The following is a 24,603-nucleotide window of genomic DNA, read 5'->3' as shown; positions in this document are numbered from 1 at the left end:
GTGAACGATTTGGCGGACAGCGCAGGCAGCAATCTGTGGCTGTTTGATGATGACATTGAGGTGAACGGGAAGGTGTCGTTGTTGAGTGACTACAAGAGGATACAAGATGACTTAGACCAAATTTCTAGTTATTGTGATGCTCTAAATGTAGAAAAATATATGTTTAAGCAGATGAGTAGGAAAAATAATCTCGTAACATTCGAGCATTAGTAGTGTGCTGCTATCTCTCAGTTACGTTCGTAGGCAGAATTTTAGGAAAGTGTTGATCATCTGTAAAAGAGAGCGCGCACAGAACACCTGTGCGCACCATTCTTGAGTACTGCTCGAGTGTTTGTGATCCCTACCAGGTCGGATTAAAGGAAGATATCGAAGCAGCAAGCATGTATTTGGGAGACGCTTCGTGAACTCAAGCGGGAATCCCTGCAGGCATGATGTTCTTTTCGCGGAACAGTACTGAAAATATATGGAGAACCAGCCTCTTAAGATCTTCGGAACGATTCTACTCCCGCCTACATATATTTATGGTACAGAGCACAAATGTAACATGAGAAAAACTGGGGTTCGTACGGATGCCTACGGACAGTTGCATTCCCTCACTCTGTTTGCGGGTGGAACGGGAAAGAAGTGGCTAATTGTGGTACAAGGTGCCCACCGCCACCCACCAAAGTGTGGCTTGCGGAGTACGTATAGAGATTTAGAAGTAGATATTAAAAATTTAGATACACAGTATTGCTGTTTCACAATAATATTTACTGAACAGCTCGCTATGATCCGTATTTCGGCTTTTTAGGCTATTGTCATAGCTACTAATACTTGACAGGTAGTCTACACGGCATCGGCGAAAGTACACAGCTGTACAAAAATTATTTTTCTAAGATGTGTGGCATTTCACTATTACATATCGATACAAAACACAAGCATAATAAAGTTCACAAAGTAGCTCTGCTCAAATGAATTTTCCACCACTTTAAACACAAAGATTAAAATGTAGGAATCTATCAGCCAAAAATTTTGTACAAGTAAGTAATGGCACAGACTGCTACACTCCTGGAAATTGAAATAGGAACACCGTGAATTCATTGTCCCTGGAAGGGGAAACTTTATTGACACATTCCTGGGGTCAGATACATCACATGATCACACTGACAGAACCACAGGCACATAGACACAGGCAACAGAGCATGCACAATGTCGGCACTAGCACAGTGTATATCCACTTTCGCAGCAATGCAGGCTGCTATTCTCCCATGGAGACGATCGTAGAGATGCTGGATGTAGTCCTGTGGAACGGCTTGCCATGCCATTTCCACCTGGCGCCTCAGTTGGACCAGCGTTCGTGCTGGACGTGCAGACCGCGTGAGACGACGCTTCATCCAGTCCCAAACATGCTCAATGGGGGACAGATCCGGAGATCTTGCTGGCCAGGGTAGTTGACTTACACCTTCTAGAGCACATTGGGTGGCACGGGATACATGCGGACGTGCATTGTCCTGTTGGAACAGCAAGTTCCCTTGCCGGTCTAGGAATGGTAGAACGATGGGTTCGATGACGGTTTGGATGTACCGTGCACTATTCAGTGTCCCCTCGACGATCACCAGTGGTGTACGGCCAGTGTAGGAGATCGCTCCCCACACCATGATGCCGGGTGTTGGCCCTGTGTGCCTCGGTCGTATGCAGTCCTGATTGTGGCGCTCACCTGCACGGCGCCAATCACGCATACGACCATCATTGGCACCAAGGCAGAAGCGACTCTCATCGCTGAAGACGACACGTCTCCATTCGTCCCTCCATTCACGCCTGTCGCGACACCACTGGAGGCTGGCTGCACGATGTTGGGGCGTGAGCGGAAGTCGGCCTAACGGTGTGCGGGACCGTAGCCCAGATTCATGGAGACGGTTGCGAATGGTCCTCGCCGATACCCCAGGAGCAACAGTGTCTCTAATTTGCTGGGAAGTGGCGGTGCGGTCCCCTACGGCACTGCGTAGGATCCTACGGTCTTGGCGTGCATCCGTGCGTCGCTGCGGTCCGGTCCCAGGTCGACGGGCACGTGCACCTTCCGCCGACCACTGGCGACAACATCGATGTACTGTGGAGACCTCACGCCCCACGTGTTGAGCAATTCGGCGGTACGTCCACCCGGCCTCCCACATGCCCACTATACGCCCTCGCTCAAAGTCCGTCAACTGCACATACGGTTCACGTCCACGCTGTCGCGGCATGCTACAAGTGTTAAAGACTGCGATGGAGCTCCGTATGCCACGGCAAACTGGCTGACACTGACGGCGGCGGTGCACAAATGCTGCGCAGCTAGCGCCATTCGACGGCCAACACCGCGGTTCCTGGTGTGTCCGCTGTGCCGTGCGTGTGATCATTGCTTGTACAGCCCTCTCGCAGTGTCCGGAGCAAGTATGGTGGGTCTGACACACCGGTGTCAATGTGTTTTTTTTCCATTTCCAGGAGTGTATTTTATATAGATAAACTGGTGAACGTGATGATCAGGCAAAAAGGTGGGTGGCGAGGGGGCGACAAGAGAAAGGAGTCTATAGAATGTGGGTGTGAAACAGTAATAACAAGAATATTACGTAATGGAGAGAGAAATATTACCTGTATTCTGCTACTTTGGTAAGGATGAATAATGAAATTGTGTTTGGTCACTAAGTCTGATATAGAAGTTCTTTCCTCCTCAGAAAGCACTAAATCACATTAGTAAAACATGGACCCCACCTATTACATGAAGTAGACTTCGTAGGTGCTTATGCGCAACCTAAAATCCAGAAAATACAGTCCAGCATTTTAGACTGGGAACACTTGTTGCTCACATGTTCAACAGTTAAGACGTGATCTCACCTCTAGGTCACTCAGGTGTGGCTGTGGTATCATCACCCTGTCAGAGCGTTAAAGGCGTTCGTAACTGAAAAAAGAGAGATTGCAGCTTTGAGGATGAGATTCTGAATTAATGTCTTTCTTATTATATTATGTTATGTTCTACATAGAAGAGCAAATGGCAGGGAACTAACAATAATCGAAAATCTTGTTATTAATAAACAACAGTCAAAGAATCATGACTACCATGTTTCTTGAGTTTACTCTCAGTCCATATTGTTTATTCCTAAAGGACATCAATAAGAATCTCTGATATCGTCGCTGTTCCCAGTGAAAGTGAAGAAGATTTTCAGGACCAGTTGAATGGAATGAACAGTCTAGGCAGTACTGTATTTTATATGGAGAGCAGGGAGGTAGTTTGGAGTGCTAAGGTTCCAGAACACGAAAAAGAACAATTCCTAACAAGGATATTTGCACAAAAAATTTTCCTAAGCTAAATTATCATGACCTTCTCAAAAAACCGTCCTTACAGAGTTAAAACAATGTTTTCTTCGTTACCGTATCTCAACATTTACTAAATGAACAGAATAACCTTTATTCATTTCAGTTGCTACACGATATTTGTGAAATTACTAAGAAATAAATTCCTTGGAATGACTACTTGACTAATTAAAATAACTCTTACTTCAGCACAATTAAGGGAACATAATTACATTGATACTTTATTAACACAGACAATTCGCTGAAATAATTAGATTCACGGGCGTTCATGTTAGCATTAATCCAGGCAATATGATGATAGTGAGGATAACAAACGACTCAGAAATATATCGGAGAGAGAGAAACACAATTAAAAAGAGAATTGATATTGTTAAGACTCTACTTTAGACAATCAGAAACATTGGGCTGTAGAAACACACGGGGGCTGCCAATTGTACTTCGTTAAACAACCCAATGCTTAATATGCCAGATATCCCTATTTAACACGTTATAACACGGAAACTAATTACCGTACGAGTACCACACTTGGTAGCATTGATGTCCAGAGTATGGGGTGCATTAATTCCATGCGTCACAGTGCCACCGTTCAGTTCCAACAATGGCCACCAGTTGCCGTGATCACTCATCGTGATTCATACTCTTACACACCTGACCAATCGCAGTCCACTTGTTGACGTGTGAGCATGAGCTTGGACAAAAAGAGCAGGGCATTATTCGTGTAGCTGTATTATCAAAACAACAGTAATGCTGGAGCTGCCCTTCGAGAATACCGCCGGCTGAACGGATTACAGAAGGGTCCACTTTCTCCGCATACTTCGCGAAGCACGATGAAGAAGTTCGAATCAACTGCAATACTGGACGTTTCTCCGGGAAGAGGCCGACGACAGGTTGCACCACATGTGGTTGATGAAATCGCTGTTGCTATAGCAGACAACACTGCGCGCAATTCCCGATCGTCAGGCAGCGCGTGCTGTGTCACGACTGTTGAACATTTCGTGGTCCACTGTACGGTAGGAGCTTCGAAGCATACTCGAATGGTACCCGTAGAAGATCCATACCGTAGAGCCGCTTGCAGCACAGTACACGCAACGACGTGTTGACTTCGCTCTCCACTTTTACGCAAGGATTTAAGTTGACGAGGGCTGGCCTTGGACCATCCTATGGGCAGACTAAGTTCAGTTTTCTCTGACGGGTGAGGTGAACACACAGAACTGACGAGTGTGGGGGTTCTTCAGCTTCAGTCACTGCGTATCAAGTTCCTCTGTATGGTGAACATGTCACCGTATGGTGTGGCTTCACGGCTACGTTCGCATTGGCCCATTCTTTCTTGAACAGGTCGGCGCTACTACCAGTAATGATGTAACTTCCCGGATTCTCCCGAAATCATCTGAAGATGAACCTGAAAGGGTTCGAAAACCGGTTAATGTAATAAAGCATTATTAATGAAAAAAGTGACTGGTTGCAGTTGTGTATAATTTATTTACATTAATATACAGTCACGGTTCTAAAATATCCGTAATGGATAAGCATAACGTAATGATTATTGAAGGTCATCACTTGAGATAATAAGTTAGGATGGTCAAACACGGTATTCAACTGATAACAGAGGAAGGCGACCCGTATACGCCATATATCGGTCAAATGTAATTACTAACAATAACATTTAAATAACATTCATAAACACACAGATAAGATATTAACCATGACAAGCAGGAAAGATAAGCTGCCAGTGTCGATATTCGCCCGACATTCGAAGCGAGGGCAGCAACAACTTCAACATAATGTTGTTACTGAATAATTTTCCTCTGTGATCGTCCTGAAGTAACAGATTCGTAGCTATCGTTGTCGTGTGCCAGACTTAATCCACTCAAGCTAACTTCGTTCTCAGGGCGCTTCAGCAAGTTAGCAACTAGGCCCGGACTGGAGGGAACGCACCGGAAGTAGACAGGCGCAGAGAAGAACTTGCTGACTCGGCCACAACATGGAGTAATCTGTCAGTGTACCATGCCCAGCCCATGACCGCTGATACTGGCACAAAATACTCCAGCACATGATTCAGACGCCGGCTTAGGCCGATACGCTTATGTTGGCGTTACACCGCCTGCCCGTGGGGGTCGCGGAAAATATAAACAGGTTCTCGCCAGTTAACACTGAAATATAATTAACAATTTCCCACGTTCCTTTCACTCCAATGGACTTTATTAGAACTTCTGTACCGTGTGAGAAGGATACTAATTATGTTTGATTAATGTTCAGGGGAAGCTGGAGAGGAATTCCGACTTACGGAAGACATATTTGTAGTTTTGTTTTCATACAGACGTGTTTCAGCACTTACTGTGCTGCCTTCAGTGCGTTTATTTGTTTATCTTCTTTCTCACAAGACGTTGTTGCTTGTTCTTGATAGTAGCTTTAGGTCTGCTACACAGTCTAGGGGCTGTCAAACTTTTTGATGCAGTGATGCTCATTTCTTTGTTTTTGCCGAGGCAACACAGTTATTTCTTTTACTTTTGTGATTACAAAAGTGTTTTCTATGATTTATTCCCTGCGATTTCGTGCCACGCAATCTTGGGAACAAATTGTAGGAAATACATGTGTTGTAATGTTCTTTCTATATTTCTTTAGTGTAATGCTATTTCTTGATTTCTTTGGAACACCTTGAATGAATGCCTGAACTGGAAACTTTGTGCTTGGGAATAAATTGTAGGAAATACATGTGTTGTAATGTTCTTTCTATATTTCTTTAGTGTAATGTTATTTCTTGATTTCTTTGGAACACCATGAATGAATACCTGAACTGGAAACGCATACAAAACTTGAGTTATCGTGCAGCGTGTTGTAACTGTAGGTGGTGTGCTTACTCTGTGTTACTGTTAGCAAAATCTTTACAGGTAGCGATTCGGAAATGCAACTCCCAGTGCCAGTAAAGAAATACAGTCACCGAAAAATACATTCAGCCCCTTAGGTACTGAATCCTCTGGCACTGTTCCAAACTCATAACTTTGGTCTCTGTGCACATAACAAATAAATACAATTGTCTTACCCCCACCAACGGTGGATCGCGATATGTTCATGAAGAAGAACAGATTATGCTAGCTACAGGCTCAGCGGTGTGCAATGTTGGCAGTAATACTTTGAAATATACGAGAAACTCTTTTGGCTGATAAATGAAAACATTTAAGAAAATTCGATGTCAAAAAACATATGAACAGGACATGGAGGCGGTAGTGATTTGGATGAATCACTAACACTGACTTTTTGAATAGTGGAATTTTCAAAACAACTGACAATTGAAATTACGTTACTCAAAGAAATTACTCCCTTTTTACTAAATGAGTCACAAGCAATGACATTTATACAGCAAGTATTATCTAAACTTATTAAACAAGCATAATGGCAAATCATCACACCATGTATAAGTAACTGAGTCAGCAAATCATAGAAACGTTGCAAAAGCGAAATATCTAACTAGCCTATACATCAAATCTGTGTACGTACATTCTGGAGTTACTCAACATAGAACTCACTGTTACCAGTTGTCAGCCAACACATTTACACTAAAGTGCTGGCAAAATGAAAGTCATAAAAATTTAACTTCTTTACCTTGCCTCCGAGAAGACTTCTGTTTCCACGTTTCTATTTGCAATAATACATGTACTCATAATTCCTACATTATAATCTAATACTTGGTGGCTTTACAGAGCACAGCACAACTGCCTACTCCATCCTCTTCCTGTCACAGCCAGCTACCCACTGCTGTGCACCAAGCCCTCTCTAACTCCAACACTACAATCTCAGACCAGACGCAGTATCTTTGACTCCGCGGTCGCGCACAGCCAGCGATTCACTTTATAGAGCCCATCAGAGACATATATGGTTTGTAATGTAATAGTTTCAATTTAGTTTACGTTAGTATCATTACAATATTCGTGTGCCACATATGACTTCACCCCAGAAGACTCGTTTCAGTGTAATGACAAAAGCAGAAGAAGTGAGCATGTTACTACGACCAAGCAAACGAAAAAACACTAGAGTAGCAAAAAGTATGACAAGCTGTAGACTGCCTAGTAGACGCAAAGCTACTATCATTAACATCCAATTGTTCATGTGAAAAAGAATATAAACAAATAAACGCACTGAAAATAGCACAAAAGTATTGAAGCACATCTGGATGAAAACAAAACTAGAAATGTGTCTTGTATAACGCGGAATTCCTCTCCAATTTTCTTATCAACCACTTCAACATTCACAAAATTATTAGTTAAGTAGAAGGTAATTCACATGTATTAGTAATCTGTGTTAATTCAAAAGCAATTATTGAGGGGACTCCCTTTGTTACTTGTCCAATCACTATAACTTCGTTTCCTTCCAACACTGCTTGAGATCTTCAGCACAATATCGTTAATTCAACGCAGTTGTCTGTAAAGCTGCGAGGCTAATCCGAAAAGTAAGGTTAAAAGAAATTTTTGAGGTACAAATGTTTCAAATGGCTCTGAGCACTATGGAACTTAACTGCTGAGGTCATCAGTCCCCTATAACGTAGAACTACTTAAACCTAACTAACCTAATGACATCACACACAACCATGCCCGAGGCAGGATTCGAACTTGCGACCATAGCGGTCGCGCGGTTCCAGACTGTAGCGCCTAGAACCGCTCGGCCACCCCGGCTGGCTTTTGAAGTACAAAAAACGAATTTACTTTAATAATCTTTACATTCATTGTAGTAGAGGTTTTGCAATAATTTTGCACATATTCACCATTTATCTCAATACATGTTGTCATTCATGGAACAAGCTTTTTGGGTTCTGTGTCATCGACATTGGCCACGAAGGTGTTTCTTCGGTTTAGTGAACAGATGATAGTGACTAGGTGCGAGATTGTAGATATGAGATGGATGGCTTTAAACATCAAAACCAAACGAAGTCAACAACTCTTGTGTTGCATGAGAGGTGTGCGAACGTGCGTTGTCATCAAGGAGACGCGTCCCGTTATAGCATCCCGCGACATTTCTTTTGTATGACTGCGAAGCTTCTTCATGGTCTCTCAGTAACTTACAGCATTTATTGTTTCACTTCTGCCCAAAACATCAACGAGCAGAACCCCTTTTCGATTCCAAAACACTGACACGAGGATTTTCCACGCTGTTTCCTGAGCTTTGAATTTTTTGGCTGAAGGAGAATGAGTATGGCGCCACTGCATTTATTGTCATTTTCTCTTTGAAGAGGAAATCCCAAGTTCCGTATCCTGTCACAATAAAGTCTAGAAGTCTCGGATTCAATCTCAAAACGGTCAAGGAATTCGCGAGCGACACTGACTTCGTCTATTTTGTGTACTTCCGTAAGCACCTTGGGCGCCTATCATGTACACAGCTTGCGATAATTTAGTCAATCAGCTACGATTTCATGAACAACAGTTCGTAAAATGTTTGGAAAACCTGCATCCAGGACGTCAATCGTCGATCGGCGATCAGAGAGACGTTCTTCAGTATTCTGCACTAAATCCTAAGTGACAACGCCGTCCGTTGTGACCGAGCGGTTCTAGAAGCTTTAGTCTGGAACCGCACGACTGCTACAGCCGCAGGTTCGAATCCTGCCTCTGTCGAGGATGTGTGTGATGTCCTTAGGTTGCTTATCTTTAAGTAGTCTTAAGTTCTAGGGGACTGATGACCTCAGATGTTAAGCCCTATAGTGCACAGAGCCAGCCATAGGTGACAACAGTCTTCTGTCGTCATCGTGAATTTCCGTCCTTACTGCTTTGACATTACGTCCTCTCCATAAACAGAAACAATTTCGCAATGAATCGTAGCGGCGTTCATGCCCTTAGCATGTACGTAGCGAATTACAGGGCGCAGTTCGCACTTCGCGGGAGCAAGAATGAGAACACTCATTTCTAGCACTCACCAGAACACTGATCGACCAGCTACTGGCTGTTGGGAATGGTCGTTCCTTCCGCTGGCTTCCCGCTACACGGCAGTGGCACCAACTACCGCCACGGACATTTCACGCTGAAGCTACATGCCACGTAACCTTACGTAACGTTACGTAGAAATTCGATGACACTTAAGTTTGTCTAAGATAGTAACATGCCCTACACAGTCAATCGCCATGTGCCGTTCGCAGAAAATACAAGCTGGTCGTATTTTATTCTTCAAAGCTCGTAATATTTTATATGTGAATGTACATACATCATTCTCAGTCAGGCAAACCTGCTCGAATCCAATCTACGTCGTGCCAAGTAAATTGTTTCTGCTTAAATGTGCGCCTACTAGTGAGTACTATACTATTTCTAACATTTTGGAGAAAGGACTCTGAATGGAATTTTATAGCAATTTTAAGTGTTTCTTACCACATTTGCTACGAACAGGTTAAGCCGTAGAACCACGACTTCTCTAAATCTGATGAGGCATAACAAATGGCGTAGCACCACTGGATTATGCGACAGGTACGTTTGAGTAGAGTGAATCACGAACTGGTCGTTGTCGGTCCGCAGATCCCGAACTCTGCGCCGACGGTGGTGTCGGACGCCGGGGGCGGCCGGAAGACGTCGTGGTCGTCGCTGCAGCTGGCGGTGGCGTCGCTGACGTACCCGGAGGCGGTGATGCGCCTCCGCTGCGTCGCCGCCATCTTCAAGGTGTACCGGCGGAGCAGCGAGTCCGTGGAGCTGGTCGACGACGTCCCGCAGATCGCCTCCGTGCTGGGACACAGCCGATCTGGTGAGTCGCACCGTCTGTCTGCGAACCCGAACAACACGGGCAAAATTTTATAGGCTGTTCATTGGTGCAGGGGATCCGTGTTGCCCGATAGCCCATTAGATATTGAAATTCAATAACATCGTCTCGGGCTTCCAGCAGCATCAGGTGCTTGAAATTCCGCGAGCCTTCGACCAAGCTCTCCTACGCCATTGTCAAGTGGTAAAACACTGCCGCATCTCCGTGGCCACGCAGTTATATAGCCGCACTGCTGGCTGTGACGTCACTGGTTCTCTCTTACTCCCCCGATATGGTGATGTTTTCGTCCTACATCCGCCGTGCCAGTTCTAACATCGCGATGGCCCAGTCCCAGTTTCGAGCTGCAGACCGCTGTCCTTCTTCATAGTGTTTCCTATTTCTATAGTTTCTTTTCTGAGGCTTTCCCAAATTCCCTTCCTCATCATAATGGCAGATGTCGATTTTCTAAATCGTGTTTTGCCACCACTGATTTTTCGGAATAGCGTAGGCGTAAGCACTTCTCGTGTTCTGTCCGTAATAATGTTTGGCCGGCGTAGTAGCAACGACACTGACATGGTTTCTTGTACACTCCAGGTGTTCTAAACCCCAGATCGTCCTTCACAGGCCTCATGATACGTAGTATTTTTGCTGGGAGAGTGAAAACTAGTGAAATGTTGTGTCTCTTCAGGAACCGGCTAATCTTTCTCCACACTGTGCCACAGAAAACTGAAACCGCAAGTTCCTTGCTCTCTTTTTAGGTGGTGTTTCTCCTACCTCTCCCACCAGAAATAGCCGGTGAGACCTGGCGGGGACGAAGCCAATTTCCCTGAACACATTTCGGAGGTGACGTAGAGCTAGTGGGAGATTTTCAGCATCTGAGACGACTTTGGGACGGTGGACGAGGGTGTTCTTAACTCCACAATTTTGTGGTGGATGGTGACGGCTGAGAGAGTGGAGATACATATCCGACGCCCATTGGTTGTTCGGCGAACAAAGATGTCTAGGAAGGGCAATGCACCACCTGTCTCTACTTCCATCGCAAGTCTAATGTGGTCGTGACTGCCGTTCAGGTGTTCTAAGAATTCTCCACATTTTTCACGTCCATGGAGCCAAATGGTAAAAGTAACGTCGACGCAGGGATTACAGCAACTTGGCTCAGCTGCAGCTGCGTCCAAACTAATCTCTTTAAATTTCTTCATTCAAATGATGGCTGGGACTTCCCATCGGCACAGTGTCCTACTCGTCGAAATACTGGCCACCATATAGAAGATACCACGATCTCAACGTGTCTTTATTCAATCCGACACCTGTACTTATCACGTGAGACCCTGGTTTCATGTAAACTATATTTGGTTTAATTTCTCATCCCCTTTTTCTTTTTATTGCGACTCTACTGTTATTAAATGAAAATACAAATGTTTGCTCTTCAAATTGTTCCCTTTCAACTGGAAGAACTATGAACTGAACTAGAAAAAAGTTTACTGGTTTTCATAAGGCGTGGTTGGTCTTCTAGATTTGGTTACGTTACCGCCTAGAGGCACCAAACGTATTTTTCGTAGTTACCCTTGATAATTTGTCACAAAAGTTCGGTAATCAAATATTTAGTCAGGATTACCCTATGAAAAAAAGATAATGTTAGCAACACACAGTACTTTTGATTTAAATAAAAGCTCCTTATTATCTTTTTAATACTGAACTGCCAAAGGACTGTGCAAGATCTTAAAATAGAAGGATTCCAGATTAGTATCTCACTCTAACTAACGCGCGGATCCCGATAAAATCTCCGAAGGTGTTCAAAGTTCATTCAGCGTATATTTTAAAATTAAATTCTACACTGGGTAATAGATTAAATCCACAGGGTTAGATCACTCGCAAATAGTGGCGGAAGGGGTTTTAAAGTTCTGTCTTATTTACCTAGTGTAAACTGGCTTCCCACGGTAGCTTAACTCGCAGAACTTTTTCTAAGTTTTCGCTGCCAAAAACCCACCGAAAAAACAAGCTCCCAAGGTTAACACATCTAAATGTTTCGTACACTACCTAAATTCGACCTAATAGCTGCACATACGTACTTTTCCAGTTCATCCAGATGAACGTTCATCCTATATTGCTCAATGGCCAAATAACAAGATCGAAATGGCTGCTGGCTATTTAAGCACTCACAATGTCTCTAGCCTAGCAACACCGCTTGCGTCTTCCAGTGCATTAATTTTACGACATACAGATGCAAGATACATAATTTAACATGTAAATTTACTCTCTTGTCTGATTTTCTGTCAAGTTAATCCGTTTGCCCAATAACTGGTATTTTGTTTGTGTAAACGCTGCTTTAAGCTTTTCAGTTGAAAATAAAGAAATAAAACTGAATACATCAGAATCAATGTCTAGTTAACTATCCTGCAGCTACTAGCGCGGTTTTATTAATTTGTTTAGTGAAAACGCGTATTGTATGTACAGAATGTAAAACTGGGGCTATAACTTAAAATACATAATGTTTACAGAAGCTTCCTACCTTTTTCTCGTAAAGCTCTATGAGCCCTATGTCTGTACAGTCAGTTAATGAAAGTTGAACAAGCCATTGTGGAGAAATTTATTTTACGGGCGTGGTTTAATTGATTGTAGATGCTTTTTCAAACACGCATTCGTCGTATTTTTCTGTTTGTAACTACATAACTGGATTTTCTGTAACTATTATAAGTCAGTGTTTATTGAATTCTGGTAGCCCTTCCATTCATTTTGCTAACGGCTGCCGCATCCGGGTTTTCCCAGAGCACTCGCCAGAGCATTCTGTCGTAGATATGATGTGCTTTTACGGTGGTGAATATGAAAATGTAAACGCCTCTTCAACACCGCATATACCCATCGTGTCTACGACACAACTGAAAGAGCTTTTGTTCCTGAGCGAATTCTGGCGACACGGGGGCACTTGGCAAGAACTGTAGGACACTTTCTATCAACTACGTAGCAGAATGCATCGAGACGAGTGGGATGAGATCGACAGCATCACCCACAGGAGCATGCAGGACGAACTCGAGCGCTGCTGTGAGCAACAGGAGAAAAAGTGTGTAAGATGCCGAAAGCAGCCTTCCAAGGCGATTTCCGACTTTTCACGCACTGTGGTCAACCTCGCTAAACAACAGTTGATCAAAGCGGAACAGTCTCTCCTTCATAAATGAGGGAATTTCGCTATCATAACAAGAGCTATACCTATGGTGGACATCATTACTAATAACGAAGTGGCCTTTCGTTGCGAAAGAGCTGAGGGAATAGGCACTGAATCAGACAGGATACTGCACCGAGCAACACCGCCAGCTTACAACCTGGAGAAAGAAGAGGTACAAGTCATCAAGAGTCTTAACCCTGACTTGAGTATATTGATACGGTATGCCGATAAAGGAAATGTGACAGTCTTAATGAATACCAAACATATAGAGCAGGAGATCCAGGTCCTGTTAGATCAGACGACGTACCGAAAACTAAGCGCAGATCCGATGCAGAGGATCAGAGGGAATACGAATCGATAGTCAAGGCGTCTTCTATCTCGGCGCACATACATAGCAACCTGCGCAACACAGGAGCCCTACCACGTCGGCTGTAAGGATTACCAAAGATCGATAAGATTAATGTTCCATTAAGACCGATTGTTAGCGCTCATCTCTCACCGACGTATAAGCTGGCATAACGCTTGGCCTCTCTGCTCCAGTGGCACGTGGGGACGACTGACACGTACATAAAGCACTCAGCACATTTCACTGAGAAGCTGTAACACTACAACTATGACCCAACGACATCCTGGTCACTTTCGTGTTGCTTCTTTACTAAAGTGCCATTCAGTGACTCTCTGGAACACATCGATTCCATTCTCCCGCGAAACCTCATCAAGCGCTCTTATCCATGTCTCACCATCACCTGCTTAACGCGTAATGACAACTTCTACGAACAACTTTAAGGCGGCGCCACGGGTAGTCCTCTTAGTCCGGTGGTGACCATCTCCTTCATGGAACATTGTGATGCATAGACACCGGACTTGGCACCTCGTAAACCTAAGGTGCGGTACAGATACGTTGATGATACCTTCGTTGTGTGGAGCCATGGTGAGGAACAGCTCGGTGACTTCCTAAGACACTTTAACAGCCTTCACGCCAACATAAAACAAAAAAAGTAGAAGCGGACAAACAGCTACCCTTTCTACGAGGGTTATTCCAAAAGTAAGGTCCGATTGATTGCCAAATTGAAACCACAGTGAACATCAGAAATGTTTTACTTGTAACAATTAGCTACACCTTTCAGCTACTTCTCTACGAAGTCGCCGTTCTGACTTAGACTTTTGTCATAGCGTTGTACCAACTTTTCAATAGCCTCATCATAGAAGGCAGCCGCCAGTGCTTTCCGCCAATTCTCCACGCTGGCCTACACCTCGTTGTCTGTGTCAAAATGTTGTCTTCAAAGACAGCGGTTCATGTGACCAGAGATGAAACTCAGGGGGAGACAATTGCGGACTGTATTGTGGGTAATCTAACATTTCCATTTGAAAACGATGCAGGAGCATCGTCATTGCCCCTGCAGAATGCGGCTGAGAATTGTCGTGAAGACGAAACAGCACGACAGTTATGTAATGTTGGCTGCATAGCTTCAGGCGAAATTTCTCACCAGGCCCTCGTACTTGGCGGCAGACACTATTTTCTAGACATCTTTACGCACTCACTGCGAGCTCAGAAATGAGAAGAGCGACGTGATGCTAACTGGGGTTATACTAGAGACACTACCCATCACATCTGTGCAAAGCTTTATCGGATTTTCATAGTCGTTTCCATTTCGCGACGGATCGGACCTTACTTTTGGAATAACCCTCGTACGTGTGCTGGTCATAAGAGATGGGTAGAACCTGGACACAGCGTGTATCGAGAAACTGAGACACACGGACCGATAACTGCACAAACTGTCAGATCACCATTCAAGCCAGAAAAGAGGCATGATTAATATGCTCGGAGCGCGAGCAAGACAAATATGTGAGTCGCATCACCTGAGACGCGAGATGCAACACTTGTAAAGCGTTCTGAGGAGCAATGGGTACACCCAAAAGTTATATAAGAAGCGTAACAGAGTGAAACAGTCGGAGAAGTGAAACATCGGAAAAAGAAATGTCGTGTGCGGTCTCCCCACTATACATTCCCAGGTTGACGTACAGAATCGGCCGGATATTGCGAAAATACGGCCTGAAGACTCTTTTTAAAACGAAAATCCAGATCAAAGAAAGTCTCAGATCGGTAAAGGAAAAAAAGGGACCCATTTGCAATGTCGACAATATACCGCATGCCATGTACATGCGTGGAAGTTTATGTTGGAACAACGGGACGACCAACCGATACCATGGTTCACAGAACATAAGCGACATTGCAGGTGGGGGCAGGTGGAGATATCGGCTGTGGCAGAGCACGCACTGAGCGAGACTGGCCGCACAGTAGAATTCACCGACAAGGAAGTTCAGGCTGCATGAAAGAGCTATCACACCGGCTTGTTCAGAGAAGCTATGGAAATACACAAACATGATAAAAAATTCAACCAGAAAGAAGTAGGCCTCAAGGTGAACGGATCCTGGATTCCTGTGCAGCGGCGAACGACCATTGCAGGTAGCAAGAGGAGAACGGTGCAAAAATGACCAAGGAAAAGCACTTGGACGTTGGCTTGCCAGGTACGTATAATCTTTGGCCGGGAGTTCGACTCCTGTCCACCACCAGCAATGGAGGGTGAAGCTTAGACAGTACCAGCCGCTTGTGCAGGGGAAACGTCAGAAAAATCGTCAATCAAACATTGGCCGAAAAAAAAGGACATTGGAATTATCCGAATGGAACGGAAATCAATAGATGTGGCGTTCAACTAGAGACAAACAACTCATTACAATCGATGATATATTCTAGAGAAAGACCTTCACAAATTGAGCAAGTCAATAAGGCGTTTGTCCAACTCTGGCATTTAGCAGTTACTGGGCTTGGCACGGATTGATAGATTTTCTGGAGGGATATAGAGACAAATTCTGTTCAATTGGCGTGTTAGACCAACAGAATCCCGAGGCGGCTCGAGAGCACTGTTCATAATGCTCCAAATGTTCACAGTTTGGGAGAGATTCGACGACCTAGCTGGTCAAGGCAGGGTTTTGCAAGCACAAAAACATGCAGTAGAAACTCTCGCCGTGTGCAGGCGGGCATTATCTCGGTGAAACGGAAGCCCAGGGTGGCTTTCCACTATGGGACACACCTATATAAGTGGACCACCATGCCAGATCCGGCAGTCAGTCATTATTACCCATGACGGCGAATGTCCATTCGTCGAAATCGGGAACGTTGTACTCAAAATTTAGCGGCTTGTAAATTAACCAGGAGTGGCGACGAAAAGGGATCTTTCCAACGTCTACCTCTAAACTTTCCAACTCCAGATGAACATTCCGACCTCATGAATGCCGGGAAAAAGGAAGATGGCGATCCCTTGAGGGTGTAGCTCCATAACTTGGCAACATCTTCCCAGACTATCATGGTTTACGATTTTACAGAAGCGACGTATGTTATGGATGCAGACATGGAAATTTTGTCATTTGGGTGACCTAGGAAGAGTATGATTTCTATGTAAATACGAGTAATTTCTCTAAACATGTCATCATCACTTTTGCCCCTTAATGAAACTTGTTACTGACTGCAGCGAAGTTCGAACTTTTGCCTTCTCGCGACCCAACGCTCTGTGTCACATCTCTGAGTATCGGTGTTAGCTGCTCTCATACTCAGACTGAAACACTTCCAAAACATTGCAGATAAAATAATTTTGGATACTAGTATGCATCATACTGAAACAACTAAATTGGTGAAGTTTCTACCGACTTGGTGGGGTCCTCTTCAGTAACGGCCCTGATGGAGGCGATAGCAAGTCGGTCGGAACATCGGCAATTTAGTTGTTTCAGTAGTTATAATGCGGCAGCCCAATACCCAAAATTATTTTATTCGAGAAGACACTGAACGTGAAAGGCCTAAGAACTTCCCAAAAACATTATACACTATTAAGACTTCCACAAAAAATTGGGTTTACAGTAACTGAAATAATAAACATTATGGCTGGCGTTCTGTTCACAAAGCTACAATACCTGCCGGGCTACAAGTTTCAGATCAAAGAGCAACGAATGCTTAGGAAACAAATGCCTGTAGGGAAAATTCTCACATGTATTACTAACAGATCCTACTGCAGTATTTATACCAACAGCACGAGGTGACTGTCGAGCTGCACTTTAACACCTGTCACAACGGAACAGTGTGACTAGAGACTGGTACCGTGCACCTGTGCTTCCCAGTGGTGATGCAATATAAAATAGTTCTTCAAAACTATAAAATTTTGTGGCTTATTTTACTATCTTTGATACTACCCAGGTGGTCTTCAGAGTGGTTTGATGATGTCCTATCTTACGCTAATCTCCCTATTCCTAATTGACTAATACACTCAATATCCTCTATAATAAATGTCTGTAAATTATATATATATATATATCAGGGTGGGTCACGTAACATTACCGCTGGATATATTTCGTAAACCACATCAAATACTGACGAATCGTTTCCACAGAACGAACGTGAGGAGAGGGGCTAGTGTAATTGATTAATACAAACCATAAAAAAATGCACGGAAGTATGTCTTTAACACAAACCTACGGTTTTTTTAAATGGAATCCCGTTAGTTTTGTTAGCACATCTGAACATATAAACAAATACGTAATCAATGCCGTTTGTTGCATTGTAAAATGTTAATTACATCCGGAGATATTGTAACCTAAAGTTGACGCTTGAGTACCACTCCTCCACTGTTCGATCGTGTGTATCGGAGAGCACCGAATTACGTAGGGATCCAAAGGGAACGGTGATGGACCTTAGGTACAGAAGAGACTGGAACAGCACATTACGTCCACATGCTAACACCTATTTATTGGTCTTTTTCACTGACGCACATGTACATTACCATGAGGGGTGAGGTACACGTTCGATGGGCGTTTCATAGGACGTGGAGGACGCATAAATTGGCCAGCCCGTTCTCCTGATCTTACACCTCTGGACTTCTTTCTGTGGGGTACGTTAAAGGAGAATGTGTACCGTGATGTGCCTACAACCCCAGAGGATATGAAACAACGTATTGTGGCAGCCTGCGGCGACATTACACCAGATGTACTGCGGTGTGTATGACATACATTACGCCAGAGATTACAATTGTGTGCAGCAAATGATGGCCACCACATTGAACATCTATTGGCCTGACATGTCGGGACACACTCTATTCCACTCCGTAATTGAATACGGAAACCACGTGTGTACGTGTACCTCACCCCTCATGGTAATGTACACGTGTGTCAGTGAAAAGGACCAATAAAAAGGTGTTAGCATGTGGACGTAATGTGCTGTTCCAGTCTCTTCTGTACCCAAGGTCCATCACCGTTCCCTTTGGATCCCTATGTAATTCGGTGCTGTCCGATACACACGATCGAACAGCGGAGGAGTGGTACTCAAGCGTCAAATTTAGGTTACAATATCTCCGGATGTAATTAACATTTTACAATGCAACAAACGGTACTGATTACGTATTTGTTTATATGTTCAGATGTGCTAACAAAATTAACGGAGTTCCACTTAAAAAACGTAGGTTTGTGTTAAAAAACATACTTCCGTGCATTTTTTTATGGTTTGTATAAACCAATTACACTGGTCTGTGGAATCGATTCGTCAGAATTTGATGTGCTTTACGAAATATATCCAGCGGTAATGTTAGGTGACTCACCCTGTATATATATGTTCTGAATGGAAAGGGCATACGAATTCCTCTCTCTTTAGTCGTTTGAATCTGCAAGACAATAAAGAGGAAAGTTGGGCCAGAAACACCGTCAATATTTTAAGAAGTGACCATGTAATTCGTCTGAAATAATAATAGGAAATCAGGAAAATCTATCACATAGTGGCACCAAATCATTTGAAGATGACTACTTCGAAGTCGTAAACATAAAGACACAGTCCTCTACAAGCGCTTATCAAGATATACAATAGTAGCTGACGCATTAGGTTGTAGAGAAACCAGATAATGATCCAGATCTGATATCGCGCCGACCTCTACTGTAAAACAGCGAACCATCACAGAAATGAATGATTGCTCCTGTGATGAGACCATCGAGGACTGTTGGTTGTGTTGCAGGTGCCGGCCGCGCGTACCCCGCGATGGTGTTCGCGGCGCTGCTGCTGTCTGCGACCAGCAGGTAGCAGTGACGTCACTGAACAGAAGAATGTCGACGGTCGTCGCCTCCTTCAGTGCGGTGGCGAACCCGCCGCCCGCGTTGTGTGCGAGCACATGCTACAACTGTGTTTTAGAAGGACCTCCTATTTACATTGCAGCAGACGTAACAGTTTACCGTGTTCGCTACGTACCAGCTGCACTGACTTTGTCAGTGACGAGACGTTTCGCAGGTCTTTCGTATTTTTGATATATACATGTTGTCAGACGTTAATCTTTCATACGACTGCTTTGTACGTGGCGTTGCAGTATTATTGACGAGATTTCGTTTGAGGAAATTAAACTGTAATTCTGAATACCATTCGCATCTCAATGTTACTGACGATCCTCTGTAAATAACTGTAAATGTAATTGTAGTCTTTGTTGTTTATACTGTTGTGCAAAATACATATCGAATGTTCTCAGAACCTGAGTAAGGAATACGTGTATACAGCTGTGTTATAACATAGACATCAGCCTCCTCTTTAATAGGTGACGTCTTAAAGTCATTATGTTTATTTTAAAATATGTAGATAAATTTAATGGTAGTGAAACTACATCTGTTCATATAAAAAAAAGCTTTGCCATCGGTGTTGCTGTCTTGCGAACACTGAAGCACAATATTACCTCCCTACGTACAAAGCAGTCTCAACAGTCAATCAGTATTCCAATTGTGAAACGCAGCTATACAGTTATCATTTAAGCAGGATATGTGTGAGTGGTAATTGACCACGACAATTGTTTGTACTTAGTTTGTTTAATTAGTTTGGTCTGTTCAGCTGGTTGTGCCTTCATCTGCAGTGGTGAAACGTTTTCCTTTTTCGATCCATAGTAAATACGGTAGCTAAATATTGTCACATCACAATACATAGTCTTGTTATTTTCTGAAAATCCTGCACTGAGCAGTATTTTATAGGATATGTCAGTTTGAAATCAATTCGAGGGACGATTTATTGCCGAGAACACCTATTAAATTCGTAACAGAGGAGCACTCTCCGAAACAAAACATTCGTATAGCTAATTGTATATTATCAAGGCAACTTTGTTGGTATCCTAGGTTCACTGTAACCTTCGAACATCCTTCTTGATACGGTGTAGATTCAAGAATGACTTGCTTGAGATATATGGTCTTCGAGATATATGGTCTTTGCTGTATTTCATGGTAATCGAGTCATCATTTTAAAAATGAGTTTTAGCTTAACTGCTGTCAGGCAGAATCAGTATTTCCTATCTGATGTTAATACTACTACTTCAACTGACTTCACGTCAGTACGGACAGCTTCTGATGTATTTTAGCGTCCTTAGACTATCTCGAGAATTATTTGCAAGGTAATATGGAGAGTAAATTATGATACTGTCTTATAAGACGTCGTTAATAGGCCAAGAAAAGTATTTGTCTTGCGTAAAATACGTTTTTGGGCCACAAAACTTCAAAGCTACAGGTATCTGACATTAATTATACATCAGTTCCATCATTCTGGGTACCGGTATATTCCTTTACATTAGAAGTACATTATCTCCCATTTTAACTAAATATACAGTTGGACGTTTCACACATAGTATACATGTCAGATACTGAGATGGTGACTATCAGCAATTTCAAAAGTGTCGAAACTCGCGTGTGTTTGAAGCAAATAGAATGTCTTAGCTAACGCCCTCAGACATCTTAAGGTGTGACAAAGAGGAAGTGCAGTACCTACTTCTGTGTAGTTTGTGAGCTGTAACAGTAGACAATCTTAATACCAGGAGAAGAAAACAATTAAATTACTAAATATGAAAGAGGTCGGCATGAAATCACTTTATTGTCCACTGAATTTTCTCTCACTGTATCGTAAATTCCAACGGAGTTTAAGCCACCTCCAGATCCCTGAAAAAGATTACTTTTACGTAATATAAAGTTACAGGAAATTAAAATATTCCATGGGATAGCGTACCATTGTTCTGTTATCAATATATCATCTGGAATTATTTTATTCAATTTTCATTGAAGTCTGTCGTCACGTAGATGATATCGCACCATATCTTTTGCTATAGAAACATACCTTTAGTTAACTGAGCAGTGATTTTCAACCCGAGTATAGAGAAGGAAAGTAAGGTAATTCTTGTGTTTGCTCGTAAGCCATGCCGCATGCCCCTCTCATCACTATTCGAACCACAACCAGCTGACCGAAGCGCGAAAGAAACTGGGAACAAATTTGCTTTTGTAAATCTGCTAACCCCTTGTCCTTAATTTTTGTATCTCTTATATGGACGTCTGTAAAAACTTTTCATGTGTTGAGATTTTGAAATAAAGTGTTATGTATGAAAACTCTAACTGCCTTGAAACAGTCAGTGAATTCCCAGGATATACGCTGACTGGTTAGTACATAAAGCAACACCTTTTCAGCGAAAATTGTGCAAGTGTAGCTCACATGACTTTCAGTAAGAAAAAGAGATGCAAGAAACGCCCGGACCACGTAGGGATTATTTGTGGTGAAAATTCGACCAGGAAATGTAGAGTTCTGTCAATTTAAGCAACTAAATGCTGAGACGATTTAGTATTTGACAGTGACACTCGATTTAAGAGAAGGCCACGTTGGAGTTTTGTGTGGCTTTTCATTGTATCTTCCAAAAGTTAACAAGTGGGGCACGACGTCTGATGCCCAGGAGCCGTCGGACATGGAAGGCTAAGGCCTAACCCCAATCCTTTTTCAACTCTCGTGACTCAGTAATCCTGAAGAGGATATTAAATATTCCATGACCAACTACACTTCACAGTACGCCGTTTGCAGAAGAGAAGCTCAATAACAGAAGACCTAAGGAGACATCATCAGGAGCAGATGATTCAGGTTAGTCTACAATTCTTGTTCCATGTGTGGATAAAAATCATATGTCATGATCGCTAATTTTCTATATTTGTTACAAGTTTCGCCTCATTGATGAGCCATTCTCAGCTCTAAATTACGAAAAATTGCATATAAAAAGTGAACGGTAGTAAATACATTCTCTATTTGAATTTCCATTACATCAATGTAAATTGTTGTTGAGTGTGTCACAATTATTACACATCGTCGTACTCTTAGAGCTAGGTCGCCATAGTTAAATACAGTAATCATACAGGTATAACGGGGAAAATATGAAAACGTGGCACAATGAAAACATGCAAAAATATACGGTGAGTGATATGAAATACCTTACCCAAAATGTTGAGTCCCATAGTGCTCAGAGCCATTTGAACCTTACCCAAAATTAAAAATCTTAGTTTACAACGTTAATCGCTAATCAAATATTGTTACGGTGTCCATATTGCCACATATGTATACCAACGATCGACTGCAATGACAGATGCCTCACCCATGATTGGACATAAAATAGATACCACCTCTAGCATTATAACAGGATATGGAAGTGTCTGAGACAGCTGTCACCCAATTGGCTGAGGTATGACGTCATGGCTACACGAAAACACTGACTGCCAGATGGCGCTATCATCCAACTAATTTAATACAGCCGTGTCTAATAAGACATTTACATTACATAAATGACAGAAATTATATTCATATCAATACATTTGTAGTAAATAACCACTAAGTTTATCTGTTGGTTAAATACTAAAAAAATAAGAAACAGGTAGCACTGAATGTCAGGGAATTATGTCCAAAGGCACTACCAGGCCTTGTGGCCTGATCAAATAAAATAAAACACTAATATTGAATATTAGGACGAAAGAGGTGCCAGATATAAAGGGCTCGATCAATGGCTATGATAAGCAACCAGTATAGAGGGTATTCAAAAAAGGTATGGAATTCTTCGAAAGCAAGAAAAATAAGTCCAATAAACATGGGTCTATATACTTATAAATGGACTTGACTCCAAAACACTAAGGCTTATCAAAGAATCACTGACAGACACTGTATCCAAAGTTTAATTCAGGGGAGAAATCTCTGAACCTTTACTCATAAAAACTGGAGTACGTCAAGGTGACGGGCTATCTCCACTTCTGTTTAATATAGTCCTGGATAACGTCATTAAGGAATGGGAAAAAGAATTAAAAAATCAATCCTACTGGAAACCAATCCATCTTGGTAGAACCAAAGACAACATGGAGATATCTTGTTTAGCATTCGCGGACGACTTGGCCATACTTGCAGATGATGAAGAAATCGCCACCAAACAAATAGAGATCCTTAAGGAATGCGCGGATAAAGTAGGTTTACAAATTTCGTTTCAAAAGACAGAATTTTTCTGTACGAAATTCCATATACACAGTTTGAACATAAAATATGGAAAAATAAATAGAGTAAAACATTTTAAATACCTAGGTGAAATTTTGGAGCCACAATAAAAAATGCATCTCCTCGAACACAAAAATCAGACACTACTGCGCAGTAATTAAGCCAGCAGCACTATATGCTAGTGAAACGCTCACACTCCACACAAAATGTGATTTAGAAAAAATACTAAAAGATGAACGCAAAATTATGAGAAAGATTTTAGGTCCAAAATTAACAGAAGAAGGATACCGGATACAATCAAGAAGAACCACAGAAACTATATCAAACCTGGCAGCAGACATAAGAAGGCGAAGATTAAAATTTTATGGACATGTCACTAGACTTCCCCCCACACGACTCACCAACAGAATTCTCACTTACATAGAAAAAGTCAAATCAACAACACCATGGATTAGCCAAGTAAAATTAGATTTACAAAAAGCAAATATTGAACTTAAAGATGTCAAAGACAGAAAAACTTTTAGAAATAAGGTGGAAAAGTGGATTGTATTGTCGGAGAAGGAAGCACTAAAGAGACCAGGAACAAAATGGACAGAAGAAAGAAAAAGAAAACATGGAGAACGAATGAAAGAAGTATGGAAGAAACGACGTCAGAAAGCTTTGCGTGATCCTTCTGGGCCCATTCGCGATAAGTAAGTAAGTATAAATGTAAACAGTGTTTATAAGAATGGCTGTGCGACGCTTGGTTGCGGATGTTAGCACAGTCGTTGCAGTGGAGCTACACCAAATGTGTCGCCAGGGTGTTGTGATGTACTACTCACAGTACTCTGCAGTCGTTGTGCGGTTCGAGTCCTCTTGTAGGCTGTGTTAGTTTTCGTCCTGTTTGTATGGCTTATTGTATGGTGTTTGACACACGGGTACGTATCATGGTGTTTTACTTTCATCCAAAGGGGTTCTCAGCTATGCGCTTACAGTTATTTCCGACGATTGTACATTTTCTTTCTTCCTCTATTTGTTAGCAATGGAAGCCTACTATTCGACAAATGAAATGGGGGATATTTTATTCTGCTATGGTTTA

General features: G+C 42.6%; 1 protein-coding gene across 1 annotated transcript in view; it reads left to right on the top strand.

Annotated features, from left to right (window-relative positions):
* Positions 1-21,556, top strand: part of LOC124616212 — a 335,703-nt gene extending 314,147 nt beyond the window's left edge. The window contains exons 3-4 of the mRNA XM_047144516.1: positions 9,813-10,035; positions 19,237-21,556. Of these exons, the coding sequence (XP_047000472.1) occupies positions 9,813-10,035; positions 19,237-19,301 (288 nt within the window). The 3' untranslated portion in view covers positions 19,302-21,556. The remainder of the gene's footprint in view (positions 1-9,812; positions 10,036-19,236) is intronic.
* The last annotated feature ends 3,047 nt before the right edge of the window (positions 21,557-24,603 follow it).

The sequence above is a fragment of the Schistocerca americana genome, chromosome 5, assembly GCF_021461395.2.
Source record: "Schistocerca americana isolate TAMUIC-IGC-003095 chromosome 5, iqSchAmer2.1, whole genome shotgun sequence".
Lineage (NCBI taxonomy): Eukaryota > Metazoa > Arthropoda > Insecta > Orthoptera > Acrididae > Schistocerca > Schistocerca americana.
This window is presented reverse-complemented; position numbering and strand designations above follow the sequence as displayed.